Raw genomic sequence first — 20,687 nt, 5'->3', positions numbered from 1 at the left:
CTTTTTAATGGTTTCTATGACTTTTTACATGCTGTTGAGCATCCTTATAATCATTACTCTAAACTCTATATCTGTTAAATTGCTTGCTTCCACTTCATTTGGTTCTTCTTCTGGAGATTTCTTTCATTCTTTCATTTGAGGCCTGTTTCTTTGTCTTCCCATTTTGACTTCCTCTTTGGGTTTGTTTCTTTGTATTGGATAGATCTGCAAAGACTCTGGTAGATCTGCAAGGATCGGCCTCTAGACAGACTCTGCTTGTCACTGGCTCTGGGCAACCTGTTTGGAACTAGCAGTGATCTATAGCTTGTGGCTTCATCTACTATGTCTGGATGTGTACAGAAAGAATCAAGCTGCAGACCAGGACTGGATTTTACTAGCCTTGTGCCTGGGGGAGGGTCAGATAAAGTCTCAGAGCTCCCAGAGCTTAGCCTTCACCTGCAGCCTTTCTGTTAGGCTAATCATTGAGGTAACCTCCAAATGTACTCCTCTACGGCCTGGCTTAAACTCCATAGGATGGGATGAGAGGGATTCTTAAAGATGGCTATTGCTTTCCCTCAGGTAGATGCCACTGGGAGGGGAGAACTCTGCCTGAGAAAGATGGCTTCTGCAGTATGGGGGATGATTGAGCACAGGGATCTTGGCAGCTGACCCTTCAGTTCTCTCCCCAGCACCACTAACCCCAGACTCTTCCCATGTGGTTCTAGTCTTCTCTGCCTTCCCTCTTCTGGAGCTCAGGTTAAGTGACTGCAAACCAAATTTTGTGCATGGCCCTCTAAGAGTCTCTCTGCATCTCTAGCCATCTCTCCCTGGCAGAAAAAACCCTGGTGCTTTTCATAGCCAGATGTTATTTGGGTTCCTTTCCCAGTTCTAGTGCTCTAGGCTGGGGATCAAAACTTGGGGATTAGATACCACACGTCTCAGGGGGAAACCCCCTAGTTGCTGAAATATCCCTCTGGAACTTCAGCTGCTACCCATGGGTACTCAGCCAGCCCTCTCTGACCTCTGCACTTCCTGTCATTTTCATTGTGGTGCTGTGGCTCCTTCCATAAGTCCTTGGTTATAAGGCTTCTCTCCAGCTAGTGTTCAGTTGATGATTCAGGATGATTTTTCTATAATTAGTTAATTCCAGTTTGGTCTTGGGTGGTGGTTAGTATAGCTTTTACCTATCATGCCACCATCTTGGATCTCCTGATTTATTATTTTTATTTAAAAATATTTATTATGAAGAATTTTGATGAAACAAAGGAAGCATATAATAAACAGTGATGTGCTGGCAAATGGCTGACAATTTAAAAAAATAATGGAGCCACTTTAAAATGGCACCAGATTGACATCCCAGAAGAATTGCCTACGTGTTTTATTGTGCAAACATTTGGATTGTTAAACAGGGCAAAATAACCTTTGGATGTGGCCTAAAGCAAACTTATGTGCCAAAGAATTGTTTGCAAAGAAAACAAGAAAGCAGGAATTATAACTTCCGTAGCAGTAGTTGCTGGACTGAAAATTTAAAATATTACTTATAAAATAAACATTACTATGTTATGTAATTACACCAATAGAAATGCCTTCCTTCTATTGATGTATTCTGTCATGTATAATGCATACTTTTTTTGCCCAAATTTCTGAGGGAAAAATAAGGATGTGCATTATACATGGATAGTTCCTGAAACCCCTGGTATCTATTTTTGTGTTTTGTAATTATTTGTTACATAAGATTTCTTGTATCTTAACATATTCAAAAATAAAAGCTAAAATTTCTTTATAATACTAAACAAGTATCTATATATAAATTAAACATTGAAAAAATTAAAATTAAAGATTTTTTTCATTAAAGTTTGGGCCAAAAACGTGGGTGCACATCATATGCAGCAAAAGTAACATTTCCTTTTCCTTTATCATAAATACCCCTTGTTTTGTCTCCTAATCAGAACACTAATTAGAGCTTACTGAATAGCTATTCTCTGATCTTAAATAAATGCTTGTTGCCTCTCCCTTTGAAAAGTCCTTTTATTTTTAGGTTAAATTGTTCCTCTGGAAAGAAAAACTGTACATATAGTTTCCAACTTTATCCGACTTTTTAGTTTTCTCACTTGCAGCCAAGCCCCTTGTGATATTAATGCTCCTAGTATTTTTCAGGTAGAATTAAATAATTTAATTCTTAATTAGGCCTTTGTTCACATGTTAATTGATCTTCCTGCTCAACTTCTTTTGTTATCAAGAATGTAGTCACAAGTTGCTAATGTATTTTTTGTCAAGCAAGAGGATAACTTCAGGGTCTTCAGGAGAATTTATGAGAGTGTTTCGCAGAAAGAAAGAATGTCTTCAAGGTAGCTGTGGCAGCAGCTGACACCAAGGAGGCTGATGTTAAGAAGTGTTATCTGTTAATCAGCTTAACAATAACCCACAACCTTCGGACCAACTGAAGTGTTATCTGTGACCAAAGAAGCAGCCTTCTCTTAGATCCCTGAAACAACATCTCCCTACTCCCCAGCCACACAAACTCTGTCCCTTTGCTTTTTGAGAGAGATGGACTTGAAAGATCTTGCTCTCCCATCCTCTCCCTTTGGCCAAATAAAATAAACTATACTCTGTGCCCAAGAACCAGTGTCTCGATGTTTTTGGCCTACTAGATCATCAGGTTCATGAACCTGAATTTAGGAGGTGATTCAGTAACAACTCTACTAAGACACATTAGCTTTCTTTTAGGTTCTTTAGTATCCCCGGCTCTTTTTGATCATCTGTTCTTCCAATTTGCTCTTCACCTAGTTAATTCCTACTCCTTTGGGTCTCATTTTCACATCACTTCCTCTGGGAGTCTATCGCTGACCAATCCATCCAATTCTAAATTATATGCCCCTTATCTCTCTCATAACAGCTTTTTTATTTTATAGAACTTAGCCATATATTATCATTTCTTACACATATTATTACTTTAATAATAATGTTAGAAGCAGAGAGGTAAAGAAAATAAATTTTATAGAGAGAACTTACCTCAACATAATAAAGGCCATATGACAAACCCAAAGCTAACATCATACTCAATGGTGAAAAGCTGAAAGCTTTTCTTCTAAGAGAAGGAAAAAAGATAAGAATGCCCACTCTTGCCTCATTTATTCAACATAGCAATGGAAGACCTATCCAGAACAATTAGGCAAAACAAAACAAACAAAACCAAACCAAACCAAATTGGAAAGGAACAAGTAAGTAAAACTCTGTCTATTTTCAGATATCATATAGCGAAAACCCTAAATACTCCATCCATAAGAATACAGAACTAATAAACCAATTTAGTAAAGTTGCACAACAGAAAATCAATATACAAAATTTAGTTGTATTTGAACAATGAACTATCACAGAGACATTAGGAAAAAAAATCCTATTTATAATTGCATCAAACAGAATAAAACACCTAGGAAGAAATTTATCCAAAGAGGTAAAAGATGTGTACACTGAAACTAATAAGACAGTGGTGAAATGAATCAAAGAAGACACAAATAAATGGAAAGATATTCTGTGCTTATGGATTGGAATAATTAATATTGCTAAAAGTCTGTATCATCCAAAGGCAGTTACTGATTCAGTGTAATCCCTATCATAATTGTATTGGTATTTTTCACAGAAATAGCGTAGAAATAGAAAACAATCTTAAAATTTGTATAAAATCACAAAAGACCCTGAACAGCCAAAGTAATTCTGAGAAAAAAAAAAAAACCAAAGCCAGAGGTACCACACTTTGTGACTTCAAACTATATTACAAAATTATAGTAATCAAAACAGTATAGTGCTGGTATAAAAATAAACATATAGGTCAGTGGAAAAAATAGAGGACCCATAAATAAACCCATGCACAAGTGCTCAATTTACAATAAAATTTCTGAGAATATACAATGGGTAAAGGATCTTTTCAATAAATGGTGCTAGGAAAATGGAAGCCACTTGTAAGAGCATGAAACTGAACCCCTATCCTACACCACATACACAAGTTAACTCAAAATAGATTAGAGATTTGAACGTAAGATCTGAAACCAAAAACTCCAAGACCATCAAATATAAGGCAAGCTCCTTGACATCAATCTTGGTAATGATTTTTTGGATTTGACACTCAAAGCAAAGGTAACAAAAGCAAAAATCAACAAGTGAAACTACTCCAAATTCAAAAGCTCTGAACAGCAAAAGAAAACCATCAACAAAATACAACAGTAACCTATAGAATATAAGGTAATAATTGTAAATCATATACCTAATAAAGAGTTAGTATCAAAAATATATAGAGAACTCACACACTCCAATAGCAAAAAACAAAGAATATTGTTTTTAAAATGGGCAGGGGAACTTAATAGGCATTTTTTCAAAGAAGACATGCAGATAGCTAACAGGTACATAAAAAGATGCTCAAAGTCACAACTCTTCAGGGAAATGCAAGGCAAAACCACATCTGTTAAAGTGGCTATTATAAAAAAGGCAAGAGAGAACAAGTGTTGGAAAGGATGTGGAAAAAAGAGAACCTTCGCACCTTGTTTGTGGGGAAGTAAATTGGTGCAACTGCATACAATGGAATATTACTCAATTATGAAAAAAGAAAATCCTGCCATTTGAAATCACATGCGTGAAACTTGAAGGCATTATGTCAAGTGAAATAAGACATATAGAGGCAAATACTGTATGATCTCACATGTGGAATCTCAAACATGAAACTTGGGGAAAACCAAGCTCAGAGAAACAGAGAACAACTGGTGATTGCCAGAAGTGGGGCTAGAAATGGGGGAAATGGGTGAAGATGGTCAGAAGGTACATACTTGCAGTTACAATAGTTATAAATTCTGGGGATGTTATATATAACATGGTGATTGTAGTCAACATGGTGTTTTACATTGGGAAGGTGCAAAAAGAATAGGTCTTAAAATTTCTCACTACAGGCCCTGGCTGGTGTGGTGCAGTTGGTTGGAACATTGTTCTTTAAGTCGAAAGGGTCATGAGTTTGGTTCCTGCTTTGGGCATAGGCTTAGGTTGTGGGTTTAGTCCTGGTTGGGGCATGTGTGAGAGGCAACTGATTGATGCTTCTCTCCCTCTCTCTGTCTCTCTCTCCCCTCCCCTCTTTCTAGAGTCAATGATCATGTCCTCAGGTGAGTATTAGAAAAAAGTTCTCATCACAGGAAAAGAAAATTGTAACTATGTGAGGTGATGGGTGTTAACTAACTTTATTGTGGTAATCATTTATTAATATGAACAATATATCAAACCATTATGTTGTATACCTTAAACTAATACAATGTTATATGTCAATTATATCTTAATACAATGGAATAAAAGCAGTTTTGTAATAATCATCTATGTAGATAAATCTCAGTTTATGTCTACATTTATTTTTGTGGCATAAATCTTAATTGTAAAGTTTCTGGGCAAAATATAAGCCATTTTTCAAGTCAAAAATCTTACAAAAATGAGGAACACTTGGGTTTCTCATGGTGTATGGATATGGAAATTTTCTCTATATCTGGCTAACACTATATATTACTTTAAAAAAATTCTTGCCAATATGCTTGGTAAATTTTATATATCAAAGTCTCATTACTCATTGAAGGAGATATATACTTCCTAGCTTTTTATAGTTTATAATGTTATAAATTATCTTTTTTCCCTACCCTTTCTTTTTTAATACTAAGGCTGATAATTCTGTTACATCTGTTAAAATATTGTCTACCAACTTATTTGACTTTTTATTTTTACATATTACATTAGCATAGTATTTAAAAGTACAGTCTCTAGATTCAAACTGCTGGGCATGATTCTGGAATCCAGCTCTTTTGGCTACATGGCCTTAAGGAAGTACTGAATAACTCCATGCCTTAGTTTACTCACCTATGAAATGGAAGTAATAATAGTATGTACTTCATATGGTTATGAGAAGTAAATAGAATAAAACTTGAAAAGTATTTAGCACCATCTATGGAAAGTCATGCGTACTTAATAATTATGAGAAAAGTACTGACTGTCATTTATAATACTGATTAGTCATGGGGGTGCAAAATGAGACAGAAACTTCATCTACTAACCTACTTTGGCCACCATTGAGGTGGAAATCACCAGTGGGTGGGAGGATAGGTATGTATTCCCAGGCAGCTTAGAAGGCTGTGCCTGTATCCCTTAGCCTTTTCAGTGCTAAAGACAAGCTAAGGACATGTTACTACAAAAGGACGCTTACAGAGAAGAGTTCAGATGGGCAAAGACCTGGACAAACAGGTGAATCTACAAGTCCTTTGACATCTGTGCTACTAAGTATTGAGGCTTAGTAGATCTGCATGTTTTATCAAGAAAGATATTGCCCCTGGGTGGAAAGGCAGTCAGCCAAGATTTGGAAATAATTGTGACAGTTAAAAGAGGAAAGTGGATTAACAGTAATGCAATAAATGGACTATACAGTTGTGCTGATCAAACAGAGACATTGTTGCAGAGATATCAAGTCAAAGGCACACCAGTTCTGTAAATGAGGGAATTAGCACAATTCAGACTGAAAAAATATATACACAGCAACACATTCTGTATGTACATATATGTATATATAAATATTGTGTTCATATATAAATTTATTATAAATTTAACTGATATAAAGCATGTATAGTATATGATTCACGAATTATAAAATATTTTAAATTCAATATAGTTGCTTCTCATAGATGCTTTCATTGATTTTGCTGCAGTATTGCATCCCATATAATATTCTCCTGTAGGGATATGCTACATTTTAGTTATCCATTTCTTGTCTATGGGCATTTGGATTGTTTTTACTTTTTTAGTTCTTATGAACAGTGTGGTATAAACTCTTGCATATAAGTCTTTGTGGGGACATATGCTTTAATTTCTCCTGGGTATATACCCAGGAGTGGAATTGCTGGGCCATGTGATAACTCCATATTTAACATTTAATGGAACTGTCAAACTATTTTCCAAAGCAGCTGCACCACTTTATAATCCCACCAGCAATGTGTGAGTCTTCTACTGTTTCCATATCTTCTTCGACACTTGTTATTACTCTATTGATTATAGCCATCCTGCTTATATGAAGTTACTATATTTTTCATAATAGCTCTATTGACATATGAATGTACAATTTAAGCCATTCTAAGTATATTTAGGAATGTGCAATTTAGCCATTTTCAGTATATTCAGAAAGCCATTGGTAATTACCTAATTCCAGAATATTTTCCTCACTCCCAAAAGAAACTTTGCACCCCGTAGCAATCGCTCCCTACTTGCCTGTCCTCCAGCCTCTGGCAACTAACAATTTACTTTCTGTTTCTGTAGATTTGCCTATTTTAAACATTTCATGTAAATGGAATCATACCGTATGTGGCTTTTTGTGTCTGGCTTCTGAGTAGCATGTGTTTTCACAGTTTATCTATCTGGTAGCACGTATCAGTACTTCCTTCCTTTTTATAGCTTATATTTCATTGTGTGGAAGTACCATAGTGTTTATCCTTTCATCAGTTGATAGACATTTGAGCTTTTCCACTTTTTTAATATTATGAATAATGCTGCTATGAACATTTTATGTACAAATTTTTGTGTGAGTGTTTCATATTCCTGGATATATAGATCTTGGAATAGAAATATGTTCACTATATTTGAGGAACTGTTTAACTGTTTTTGAAAGTGGCTGCATCATTTGACAATCCTATCAGCAATGGATGAGGATTCCAATTTCTTCACATCCTCATCAGCAATTATGACTTGTCTATTTGAGGTTAGCCATCTTAGTGGATGTGAAATGGTTTTTCATTGAGGCTTTAATTTACATTTCCCTAATGACTAATGATGCCGAACATCTTTTTGTGTGATATTGATTATTTGTATATTTTCTTGGGAGAAATGTCTATTCATTTATTTTGCCAATTTTAAAATTGGGTTGTCTTTTTATTTTTAACTTGTAAAGACTTCCTTATATTATCTGGAAGTCCCTTATCATCTGTACAGTTTGCAAACATTTTCTGTCATGCTGTGAGTTGCGTTCTCACCTTCTTGATATGCTTTGCAGCACATCCATTGTGGTTTGTATTTTGATATCACAACTAGTAAATCATTGGCTAGTAAACCTAAGGCTCTACACTGTTTCTTCTAAGAGCTTTAGGGTTTTATCTCCTATATTTAGCTCTTTGATTTATTTTGAGTTAATTTTTCTCTATGGCAGGAAGTAGGGGTCCAACGTCACTCTTTCGAATATGGCTGTTCAGTTGTCTCAGCAACATTTGTTTAAAAGACTATTATTTCCTCACTAAATGGTCCTAGCATCTCTGTTGAAAATCATTTGAGCATAATCCAAGGGTTTATTTCTGGATTCTCAATTCTATTCTGTTGATCTATATCTGACTTCAGACCAATGTCAAACTGCCTTGGTTGGTGTAGCTTTGTAGTAAGGTTTGATATTGAGGAGTCTGATTCATTTAACTTCATTCTTCTTTTTTAAGATGGTTTTGGCTTTCTGGGTCCCTTGCATTTCTATAATGATTTTAGAATCATTCCATCAATTCCTGCGGAAAAGGTACCTGGGGTTCTGATAGGAATTTCATTATATCTGTAGTTCCATTTAGAGAGTATTGGCATCTTAATAACAGTAAGTCTTCCACTCTCTGAACATGGGATTTCTTTCCACCTATTTGTCTTCTTTAATATCTTTCACAAATGTTTTATAATTCTCAAAGCATGTTTTGTACTTTTCTTGTTAAACTTATTCCTAAGTTTTTATTATTTTTGATGCTATTTCAAGTGAAATTGCTTTATTAGTTTCAGTTTTGTGTTCATTACAAGTATATTGAAATACAGTTAATTTTTGTATATTGATCTTGTATACTGTTCTTGCAACCTGGCTTAATTAATTTCTTATATCTAATAATTTGCATGCACATATTTGTATTCCTAAGGTTTATCTATGAATACGAGATCATGCCATCTGAAAATATAGTTTTATCTCTTCCTTACCGGTCTGGGTACCTATTTTTTAAAATATGTTTTTATTGATTATGCTATTATAGTTGTCCCATTTTTCCCCTTCACTCCCCTCTATTCTGCACAACCGTTCCCACCCACATTTCCTGACTTTAGTTCATGTCTATGTGTCATACTTGTAAGTTCTTTAGCTTCTACATTTCCTATACTATTCTTGATCGCCCCCTGTTTATCTTCTACCTACCATGTATGTTACTTATTCTCTGTACCTTTTCCCCCTTTCTCTCCACCCCTCCCCCACTGATAACCCTGCATGTGATCTCCATTTCTGTGATTCTGTTCCTGTTCTAGTTGTTTGCTTAGTTTGTTTTGGTTTTTGTTTTCATTTTAGGTTCAGTTGTTAATAACTGAGTTTGTTGTCATTTTGCTGTTCGTATTTTTTATCTACTTTTTCTTAGATTTTAAGATTTTAACATTTAACATTTTATGTAATAAGGGGTTGGTGATGATGAACTCTTTTAACTTGACCTTATCTGGGAAGCACTTTACCTGCCCTTCTATTCTAAATGATAGCTTTGCTGGATAGAGTAATCTTGGATGTAGGTCCTTGCCTTTCATGACTTGGAATACTTCTTTCTGTCCCTTTCTTGCCTGTAAGATTTCTTTTGAGAAATCAGCTGACAGTCTTATGTGCACTCCTTTGTAGGTAACTGTCTCCCTTTCTCTCACTGCTATTAAGATTCTTTCCTTATCTTTCATCTTGGGTAATGTAATTATGATGTGCCTCGGTGTGTGCTTCCTTGGGTCTAACTTCTTTGGAACTCTCTGAGCTTTCTTGACTTCCTGGAAGTCTATTTTCTTTGCCAGATTGGGGAAGTTCTACTTTATGATTTGTTCAAATGAGTTTTCTACTTGTTGCTCTTCCTCTTCCCCTTTTGGTACCCCTATGATTTGGATGTTGGAATGTTTAAAGATATCCTGGAGGTTCCTAAGCCTCTCCTCATTTTTTGAATTCTTGTTTCTTCATTCTGTTCTGGTTGAATGTTTATTTCTTCCTTCTGTTCCAAATAGTTGATTTGAGTCCCAATTTCCTTCCCATCACTGTTGGTTCCTTATATATTTTCCTTTATTTTACTTAGCTTAGCCTTCATTTTTTCATCTAATTTGTAACCATATTCAACCAATTCTGTGAGTGTCTTGATTACCAGTGTTTTGAACTGTACAGCTGATAGGTTGGCTATTTGTTCATTGTTTAGTTATATTTCTTCTAGAGCTTTGATCTGTTCTTTCATTTGGGCCATTTTTTTTTGTTTTTTTTTGTCTTGGAGCATTGTTACATAGTAGGGGGTAGAGCCTTAGGTGTTCACCAGAGCGGGGCAACACAAGTTGCTGGGTTGTGACCCCGTGTATTGTGGAGGGGTTCAAGAGGGAACAGTGCCACTTGTTCAACTGTCTGCTGATTTTCAGTCACTTCCCCCACTACCCACAATCAAATCAGGCCCTGCTGGTGCTGATTCCCAGGTGGGTGGGCTTGTGTATATTCTAGGACCCCGTGGGTCTCTCCAATGAACTCTCCTGTGATGCTGGGAGTTTCTCCCACTGCCTCAACCCTCACAGGTATTTTCAGTCAGAGGTTTGAGGCTTTTCCCACGCTTTCCCTGTGTGGGAAATGTGGTTTGTGTGGTCTGTCTTGCTCCTAAGTTGTTCCTCCCAGTTTATCTGCACACGAATGTGAGACCACCAGGTCTGCCAGCTGCTGCCTTGCTGAGAGTCCTTTCTGTCCAGCTGCCCATCTCCACCCCTCCTACCTGTCTGGATGAATGTTTCTTCTTTAACTCCTTGGTGGTCAGACTTCCATACAGTTTGTTTTTCTGTCAGTTCTGGTTATTTTTTGTTTTTGAATTTGTTGTCCTTCTTTTGGTTGCGTGAGGAGGCACAGTGTGTCTACCTATGCTTTCATCTTGGCTGGAAGTGTGGACACCTATTGTTTTATAGTCTTGCTTAATTGTCCTGGTGAACAAGAGTTGTATCAGAGTTTTGAGAGCAGAGAGGACTTCCATGTCTTTTTTTAAAAAGTATTCAGTCTTTTACTTTTAAGTATAATGTTAGCTGTAGGTTTTATATAGGTGCTGCTTATCAGGTTGTAGAAGTTTTCTTCTTCTTGTTTCTTGAGTATTCTTATAATGGAAGTGTTAGATCATCATATGCTTTTTCTATTAAGATGACCATGTGGCATTTATTTTTTGTTTTATTGATGTGATATGTACATTAAATTATCTTCATATGTTAACCCAATCTTGCAGATAGATTACGCTTGGTCATGGTGTGTTATAATTATTATATATTGCTGGATTCAGTTTGCTATTATTTTATTGAGGATATTTATATTTACATTCATAAGGGATAATGAATTTTAGTTGTATTTTGTTGTGATGTTTGTCTGATTTTGGTATCAGAGTTATAGAGTGAGTTGGGAAGTATTAAGTCCTCTATTTTTAGAAGAATTTTTGAAAGATTGAAATTAATTCATGTTTAAGTGTTTGGTAGAATTCACCAGTGAATCCATTTGGACCTGGGCTTTTCCTTGTAGGAAGTTCTTTTTAGATTACTAATTCAATTTCTTCTTTAAGTCAATTCAGTTTTTTAATTTCCTCTTGAGCCAGTTTTGTTAGCTTTTGTTGTCTATTTCATCTAAGTTATCTAGAATTTTCTTATGATTTTTTTCTTTCTGTCAGAAATGATGTCCTTCCTTTTAGTCTTGACTTTAGCACTTTGAGTCTTCTTTTGTTACTCTGGCTAAAGTTTTTATAATTTTATTGATTTTTCATGAAGTCAACTTTGTTTCATTGATTTTTTTTGTAGTTTCCTACTCTCTATTTCATTTATTTCTACTATAAATTTTTTATCATTTCTCCTTGCTTTGGACTTACTATCCCCTTATTTTTATAGTTTTTTAAGGTGGAAGATTATGCTTTTAAAGTCTTTCTTTTTTAATATAATCACTTACATCTATAAATTGCCCTCTAAGCACTGCTTTAGCTGCATCCCATATATTTTGGTATCTAGTATTTCCACATATTTATAATTCAAAATTTCTTTGGGGGTTGATTTTTAAATTTCATCCCATTTTTGTCAGAGAACATGCTTTGTATGATTTAATTCCTTTTGAGTTTATTAGTGGTTGTTTTATGGCCTGGTGCATGGTGTATCCTGGAGAATATTATATGTTTATGTGAGACAGTGAATCTTGCTGTTGTTAGGAAGATTGTACTATAGGTATGTGTTAGGTCTACTTAGTTTATAGTGTTCTACGTCCTTTGGATCTTAGGGTGAAGTGTAGCAACAAATTCTTTTAGTTTTACTTTGCCTTAATTTTTGACTTCATTCTTGCCTTGTTTTCTTTGTTGTATATAAGATTCTTGGCTGATGATTTTTTTAATTCAGCCCTTAGGATGTATAATCTACTGCCTCCTGGTTTTCATTGCTTCTATTGAGAAACCAGCTATTTATTGCATTTGAGTTCTTTTGTACACAATGAGTCATTTTTACCTTTTGGCCCTTTCAAAAATTTCCTTTTGTTTTTCAACATTTTTATATGTGATATGTCTCAATGTGTAACTCCTTATGTTTATCCTACTTGGGACTCATTTAGCTTCCTAAATATGTAAATTAGTTATTTTTAATTAAATTTGGGGAGTTTTCAACCATAATTTCTTTGAATATTTTTTCTGGTCTTTTCATTTCTTTCTTTACTCATCTGATGATGTGATATAATCAATGGTATTCCAGATTTTTCTGAGGCTCTGTTCCGGCTTCTTCATTTTTGCTCTCTGTTTCATATAATTGCATAGCTCTATCATTTATCTTTAAGTTCACATATTTTTTCTTCTGCCAGCTCAGTTCTACTGTTGAGCCACTCTAGTGAATTTTTCTTTTCAGTTCTTTTCTTTCCCACTCCAAAATTTACATTGGTTCTTTTCCCCTCTCAAATTTACATTTGGTTCTTTTTTATCCAAAAATAATTTCTATCTACTTATTGATATTTGATGAATCATTGTCATCATGCTTTCTTTCCATTATAAAAATATGGCTTTATTTAAATCTTTGAATGTATTTATAATAGCTTCTTTGAAGTTTTTCTGCTAAGTCCAACATCTGGGCCCCCTTCCTGGTAATTTACATTGCCTACATTTTTTCTTATGTATGAATCACACTCCTTTAAATAGAATTGTATTCTATTTAATTTTATAGTTTTACTAGACTCTAAATAGCCTCATTGCTTTCTTTCCAGCCTTTTTGTTGACTACCTCTCTTTCCTGTTATTATAGCTGATTCATGTAATTTGTGTCATGTCCATCTTCTTTTTAGCAGTTGTGATGGCTATACTTGCTCTCAATCATGTATCTACATTTCAATATATTCTACTGATTGGCTTCTTTGTGTACAAGCCCTCATATTTCATTTGCATCCTTCTTTGGACTGCTCTACCAAATATAACCTTTATATCAAAACACACTTCCCCAATACTTTCCCACATGTATTAATTAATCTTACAAAATAGCTTATTATTTAGATTACTTTTACTTCAGTATACTTCTTAGGAAAGAACTTATCAATACTATAATGTTAAATATTTTATTAATATCTGACTTCCAATTTTTTGTTATATTGTATTATTCTGATTAGCTGTTTAGGTTTAAGCTTTCACCATGCCATAACTTTATAGCCTATATGAATATTTTTAAGTGAAATAAATTCATTAGCTTAATATATATTGATTTTTTCCTTTTACTAAATCAGACATTTAAAATATTTCTTTTGTTTTACTGTTCATATTTCAGAAGTTCAAAATGGAAAGATAACTGACATACATTGGAAGGTTACTCTAAAAGTAAAAATTACTCTAAGTGTTCACTTACTTGCTTGTAGCACCATCAAACATTCCAGTTTTGATGAAATATGGGCAAACAATGGTGGTTTTAATGTTAGTTTTCTGTACTAGTTTTAATTCAAACAAGAGAGACTCCGCCAAACCCAAAGCTGCAAATTTGCTTGCAGAATAATCTAAAACAAAGTGAAGAACTGTTAGTAATAAAAATGGACATGCTAATTTATAGAATTATTTAAAAAATTGAAAATCTCTTTCTTTTCTATGGTTTATCCTGGGGGACAAAGCATCATTGTTAAAGTCATTTTTGTGATCACTCTACTCCTGTACATCCATACTATATACCCCAAAAGGGGATGGAAATTATTTCAGTTTCTCTTAACTCAAGAAGACTAATGAGCCAAGTGGCACACTTTTCTCTATTTTTTTTAAATAAGAGAGTATCTCCTCTTGCCTATGCTATTTTAAATGGGAATATGGGAAGTAATGCTGGTGTTATAAATAGAATAATGCTGGTATTATAAATAGTATGAGAAATTTCCCTTTGGTGCAGGAAGAGTTTCTATACGTTGAAAGAGTTCTAATTTCCAGGTGCCATGGACTGGATAATGTAGAGACACATGTTAAGTACTCACCTGATAGTACATTAGTACCAATTAATCCTGCTACACTTGACATACAGACCAAATGACCATGGTTAGCTTTAATCATGGCAGGAAGGAAGGCCTTACAAGTCTGGAAGATATAAATACGTGGGATCAATATTTTGTTTATTATTATTTTATTTGCTCAATAAGTATTTGATGAATTTTCTGATTCATTTAATTAATATTTACATAACAGTTACTATGTGTTAAATTCTGTTGTAGTATATGTAGTTACTGTCCTTAAGGATCTTAAAATTTATTACGTGTTAATCAATAAGAAATACTATTTGATTTGTTTTTCCTTTTAAGTTAACTATACCAATTGAATTATACCAACATTTTTCTTTATATTTTGCTTTAAAAAATCCCCTCAAAACCTAGTTTTTCTAATATGCCAAGCTTTTCCATGTAGTTTTCAGCCATTTGTACTAAAATTTAATCATGTCCACCTTCCTGGCTTTATGATGAACAAGATTCCCCTGCACATCAGTGGATTGACAGAATGAGAAAAACTCAAAGAAAGGTGAATTTCAGTGCAAGGAAAACAGGCTGGCAAATAAAGTGCTTTGCAATTGTCTACCATGGTTTTGATATATGTTTAGTTATTGATATTTTGGTAAAATCCTCTTCTTTATCCTCAGCTATTAACTCAGTATCGTAAGATCCCATGTCATGACAAAGTTCCATTTCTCTTAACCCTGTGCTTCCTAGGTTCTTTCAAGGAGCTTCTCCATTCTCCTTTCCTCTGATACTGAGATTTTAAATCTAACCTCTGTTCAGAAATAATAATCCAAAAGTTAGAAATAAAGCAAATAGATGGCTGTGTGACTTTCAACATACTAGAACATTTTCTAATAATCTTGCCTGAGGTTTATCTAATTCTCTGGCAATGTAATTTGGACTGATTATTAGGAACCAGATGTTTTACAATCCTATAAAATTAGAGGTTAACATGTAGAAAGCTAGTAGGTGTAATTTTTTTATAATCTCAGAGGTAAGAGTTTAGTGAACTAATTTTAGCATTCTTTTTCATTGACTATACAAATACAAATTTCTCATATCATCAATTTATTAGCTGTGTTATTCTGCTAATTGTCCCATAAATGAATTAATTAAAACCTTGACAGGCAATCCTCACCGTATTTCTATGATTTTAATGATGTCAGAATTTTGCATTAAGAGTTTTGCACAGTCTGCAAAACTCTGTATGTAATCACATACAAGGACCCAGCAGAGCAGATAGTAGCTTGTGGTTCAGAGAATGTCACCTTTGCTTGCAAGGTCTTTGGGTCTCACTAATCTTGTTCCAGAACTATTGAATTGATTGGTGAGTTTCTCCTTAGGTACAGATAATTGGCCTTTTATGACATCTAATGTTCAATGTGATAGCATTTTATATCTCTGTCTCTTGCGGTAATGACCTCTTTGTTGTTCAAAAATTCAAAATTAAAACATATTGTTGCATTACTCATTACTGCAGGCTGTTGTAAATGGCAAGAATTGTATATTGCCTTTCAGCACAAGTGTATAAAAAAAATCCAGTCTGGGACCCAGAAGGCATCTCCAGAGTGATTATCTAGTAGACCTTGTAGGATTTAGGGACTGGAGATCCAGCTGCAGCATCACGATAGGTGTCTTGACAGTTTGTAAACTTTCAATAATGTGAAGCTGAGTAACGGAGTTGAAGGTGTGTGTCAGTGTTACTTTTGATAAGGAATTTCATGGGTTGAGGCAATGAAACTCCCTAGATGAAAGGGAAAGAAATAGTGGCCCATAGTAGTCTGTCCTATGGCTGAACACTGGTGAAATTTAAAAGGAATCAGGGTAAGCAGTTGTCTACTCATTGGGATCTAATCACTTGCAGGCACTGGGTTTTGTTTCTTTTTCTCCACAGACCCCGCCCCCCAAATGTATCTATATGTGTACTCGCTTTTGAGCTAAGGCTGAAGTTGCTACTAGTTTTTGGTGTCCAGTTGAGAAAATTTTTCTCGCAAAGGGAAAAGTGACCAGGTATTTCAAGAGTCTGTTTGTGTTTGAGCCCTAGGTATCAGTTGAGGGCATTTTAGGACATTCTAGAAGATGAAATTATCACAGAAACTCATCATTTGCTCTCACTGTCAGAATCTCCACCATTAAAGAGAAGAAAAAGGAATGTGTTCAGTGTTCAGTGAGCAATTAATAAAACTTGTGAAATGCATTTATAACCAGGGAACTTACTTGAGAATTATGTATTGATCCAGGTTTACACATTATTCATAATCAAGGTAAATCTGTGAACTAATGAGACTTGTTTGATAAAGAACTATATCTGTTTTTCCCAAGTTTATCAAATGTGGGGTGTAATGCAAACAAGCATTAGATTTGCTTGATTTTATTTTATTGCATTTAATATAAGACTTGGTTTTTCTCACAGAAAAGCCTAGTTAATGAGCTTCCTAATTTTTTTTCACATTGGTTATGGGCCAAAGAGTTATCATTGTTTTTTTACAAAATATTTCAGGTTATGATGAATGCAAATATGTGTTCAGTTAAACTGAATTACAACCAGTGAAAAGTTTATTGTGAGGAAAAGGGTTGATCTTTTTGAACTTCAGACAGTTCTGCCAGTTGTTTGAACTTAGCTACTTCACTTGAACTGTCTTTTACACTTTTTCCATGTCACCTTTTATCAGCCTTTTAATATCTCCAATGACTGTGCTACTTTGTAGTGTCAAATAACTCGACTACTTTAGGATAATATCAAATTGGGATAATATGTAAATTTCTGAGAAATCTTTGGTTATCCATAAATTTTTTTAAAAAACTAAAATTTGTAGGCAAAGGTATGGGGTTGGCTAGCATCATTTTGACTTGTTTATGTAAAGCTTGAATTGAGAAGGTAAATTTAATATGGTATATATACTATATCTTCTAATATGATTATGAAGTTAATGATATTTTAAAGTTATGATAAAAAACTAACCAAGATATTATTATATAACTATATACATATTTAAAGTCATATATGAATACATATTAAAATTAATAAGCAAAAATAAATGTGTGTATGTATTAATACCTTTTCTGTTACTATGTAAGTGAATTAAGCCAAATGGACTAGAACCCACAATGTACAGGTGCAAGTTCAGAGACTGCATGAGGGCTGAATGGTGAGAAGGAGCCACCATGTGAGAGTCAGGAGAAAGAATATTCTTGTCAGAGAGAAGAGCTGGGCAAAGACCCTCATGTAGGAAAGAGCTTGATGTGCTCTGGGGTGTTTTCAGGATCCTCAGAGTGTAGAAAGTGAGCAGAACGTAGAGAAAAATGAGAGGTGGGTGCCGGATAGAGGAGGATATTACCACGTCACGTAGAGGCCCACAGGCAATGGCAGATAACTGTATGTTATTCCAAGTGCATTTGGAATGCTCTGAATATTTTTTTAAAATTTATTTACTTATTTTTAGGGAGAGGGGAAAGGAGGGAGAAAGAGAGGGAGAGAAACATCAATATGTGGTTGCCCCTCATGTGGTCCCCACAGGGAACCTGGCCTGCAACCTAGGCATGTGCCCTGACTGGGAATTGAACCAGTGACCCTTTGGTTCACAGCCTGTGCTCAATCCACTGAGCTACACCAGTCAGGGCTCTCTGAATATTTTTGAGCAGGGGAGTAAGATGATTTGGTTAAAGATCAATTTGTTTTTGTCTCAAGGCAAGTTTGAAAATGGAGGGCCATGCTGAACTGCTGGCAAGAGATTATAAAGCCTTGGACCTGGGCTAGCAGCAGAGGAGGAGAAAAATGAGTGTACTTGAGCATATTTTGTATGGAGAGCCAAGGATGTTAGCATTAGGGCAATGGAATCAAGGATGACTTCTGTGTTTGTGATGTGGTTAGATATGAGCGTCCCCTAGCTCCATCTGCCAAGATGATACTTCCCCTTCCCAAAGACATTTTAGATGGGGTGGGAGAGGGAAAGAAAAGCAGTCCTTTCAGTCAGAGCTTATTTTCTTTGTTTCAATGCCCAGTCACACAACTCACATAAACCATGACTCTTAAAAATAGCCACTTTCTTTCTATACAAACTTCTCTTTCACTTATGAACAAATGAAATCTCTTTTGTATAATGGCTGTCACTTTTGTTTGTATTTTGGTAGGGAGATTTCTGAACAGCCTAAAAAATCCTGGGACCAGACTAGAGAGGATAGAGGGAAGGGCCCTTTGCTGAGCGTTTGGAACAGTGCAAGAAGAGGAATAACTAAGCCATGTGTGTGTGGCAAGGGGAAACCTGGACGAGAAGCCAGGAATCTATATGAATGGTCAATTCACAAAGGGTGTATATGCAGATAAATAGCTGAACAGTTGTTTACAGAAATAGATAGAATTTTCCACTTATCAATAAAATAAAATGAAAAAGAATGAAGAGTTACCCAGAAATGAGATAGGACATTCACACGAAATGATCTTTCTATCATGTCATCTGGAGTGTTGAGGAACAGCTTTCTTGTCACTATACCAGCGTTGTTAATGAGGATGGTCACATCACCAACCTCTTCCTTAACCTGGACAGAAGTGAGTCAGATATTATTCATTAGAGGTGTTTACACTTTAATAGGTGTTTCCATATAATTTTCATATGATACATTTCTATATCATTTAAATAATTTCTTCAGGTAGATTCTTTAAAACTAGGTATTTGATCTTGCACATAGAACATCAGCAACTTTAAAGTAACTTTATGATGAATTATATTAAATAAACCACTGTGATTTGTCAGTTTTGCTTAAAGAATCTTGATTTTTTTTTTTTTTTGGTGTAGAGATGACCTAATATTACATCTTTTCTCTACCTCCTATTTCTGTTGTGCTATTAACCCTCCCCTGCCAATTACTAATGCTGAGAGTAGTGTATGTGTGATGTCTGATTCTGTCTCTCTGCATGCTTCCAAATGTCTTCCTTCAGGTGGAAGTTAGGTTTCCCTTCAGTATGGTGTCTCTGAGAGTTGCTACTTCTGCACATATCTCCTTCCTGACTCTTCTGTGAATCAGCCGGCAGGAATGCATTCCAACCCCCTAGAGCCTGGCCAGTGCTCGGCATGAAGACATGCCAGGCACAGATGTGTTTGGCCCACTGCCCAGCTACCTCTGTGAGCCTGTGCACTTCTGTCCAAAAGACTTCCCCCGATTTCATTCCTGTCTGTGGATGGTTTCCCTGTGGTCCGCAGCTGTGCTACAGCATTTTCCTTCATCCTTCCCTTCTGCATTCATTGCCCACTTTACCTGCTCGCATAATCCAAAACGTACCACCCATTCTACGCAGAGGCAAGCATGCTCCAGAACGAAAACCATGGGGACTGTTTCTTTCTCTTACAGTTTTGTCTCAAAGTAAGGCTTTGTAGGTGACATTGAAAAAGCTGACCCAGGGGGAAAGCACGATGCACATTTAACAACCTTTTGAAGACTTTCTTTTTTGCCTTAACTGGCATCTTTTGAGCTGATACAACAATCTGTTTCTTTGTTTTTGAACAGGAAGTACTACCTGTCTTGACTTGATTTTCTGATTCCTGGTCCATGTACTGCTTTGTGTTGAGCCTTCCAGATAATGTGATTGCGAGATTGTAGGTAAATATGGTTTCTGATGCAGTCAATGTCAAATAAGTTTTGAAAGATAGGTTAATAATATTGCTGAGATGAGGTTGGGATGAAGGATTATTTGCTCTACTTTGGGGAGAAGTAAGACAGAAGGACATCCAAGGGAGTCTAACTTTTAGAGAGGAATATCCCATTGACTTGTCAAGAGGATTGGTGTAACCAAGGGCTCTTTCAGATCAATTGCAAGGGAAGAACATGAGCCCAGAAAGAAGATGGAATCTATTTTTTAAATATATTTTATTAATTATGCTATTATAGTTGTCCCATTTTTCTCCCCTTTATTCCCCTCTGTCTAGCATTCCCCCTCCTACCAGCATTCCCCTGACTTAGTTCATGTCCATGGGTCTTATTTATAAGTTCTTTGGCTTCTACATTTCCTATACTATTCTTAACCCTCCCCTGTCTATTTTGTGCCTACCAATTATACTTCTGATTCCCTGTATCTTTCCTGGACTCTCCTCCCTTCCCCCTCTCCCTCCCCACTAATAACCCTCCGTGTGATCTCCCTTTTTGTGATTCTGTTCTTGTTCTAGTTGTTTGCTTAGTTTGTTTTTGTGTTTTTAGGTTCTGTTGTTGTGTGTTTGTTG

General features: G+C 35.4%; 1 protein-coding gene across 1 annotated transcript in view; it reads right to left on the bottom strand.

Moving 5' to 3' along the window:
• Positions 1 to 20,687, bottom strand: part of LOC119065579 (short-chain dehydrogenase/reductase family 16C member 6-like) — a 33,326-nt gene that overhangs the window by 7,216 nt on the left and 5,423 nt on the right. Inside the window, exons 3-5 of the mRNA XM_037167669.2 lie at positions 18,880 to 19,011; positions 14,464 to 14,563; positions 13,860 to 14,004 (exon numbers count right to left, since the gene is read on the bottom strand). Of these exons, the coding sequence (XP_037023564.2) occupies positions 13,860 to 14,004; positions 14,464 to 14,563; positions 18,880 to 19,011 (377 nt within the window). The remainder of the gene's footprint in view (positions 1 to 13,859; positions 14,005 to 14,463; positions 14,564 to 18,879; positions 19,012 to 20,687) is intronic.

This window comes from Artibeus jamaicensis, unplaced genomic scaffold, assembly GCF_021234435.1.
Source record: "Artibeus jamaicensis isolate MK-2021 breed Jamaican fruit bat unplaced genomic scaffold, CSHL_Jam_final scaffold_916, whole genome shotgun sequence".
In the NCBI taxonomy this organism is placed as follows: domain Eukaryota; kingdom Metazoa; phylum Chordata; class Mammalia; order Chiroptera; family Phyllostomidae; genus Artibeus; species Artibeus jamaicensis.
The sequence above is the reverse complement of the archived record's forward strand: the minus strand, read 5'-3'. Positions and strand labels throughout refer to the sequence as shown.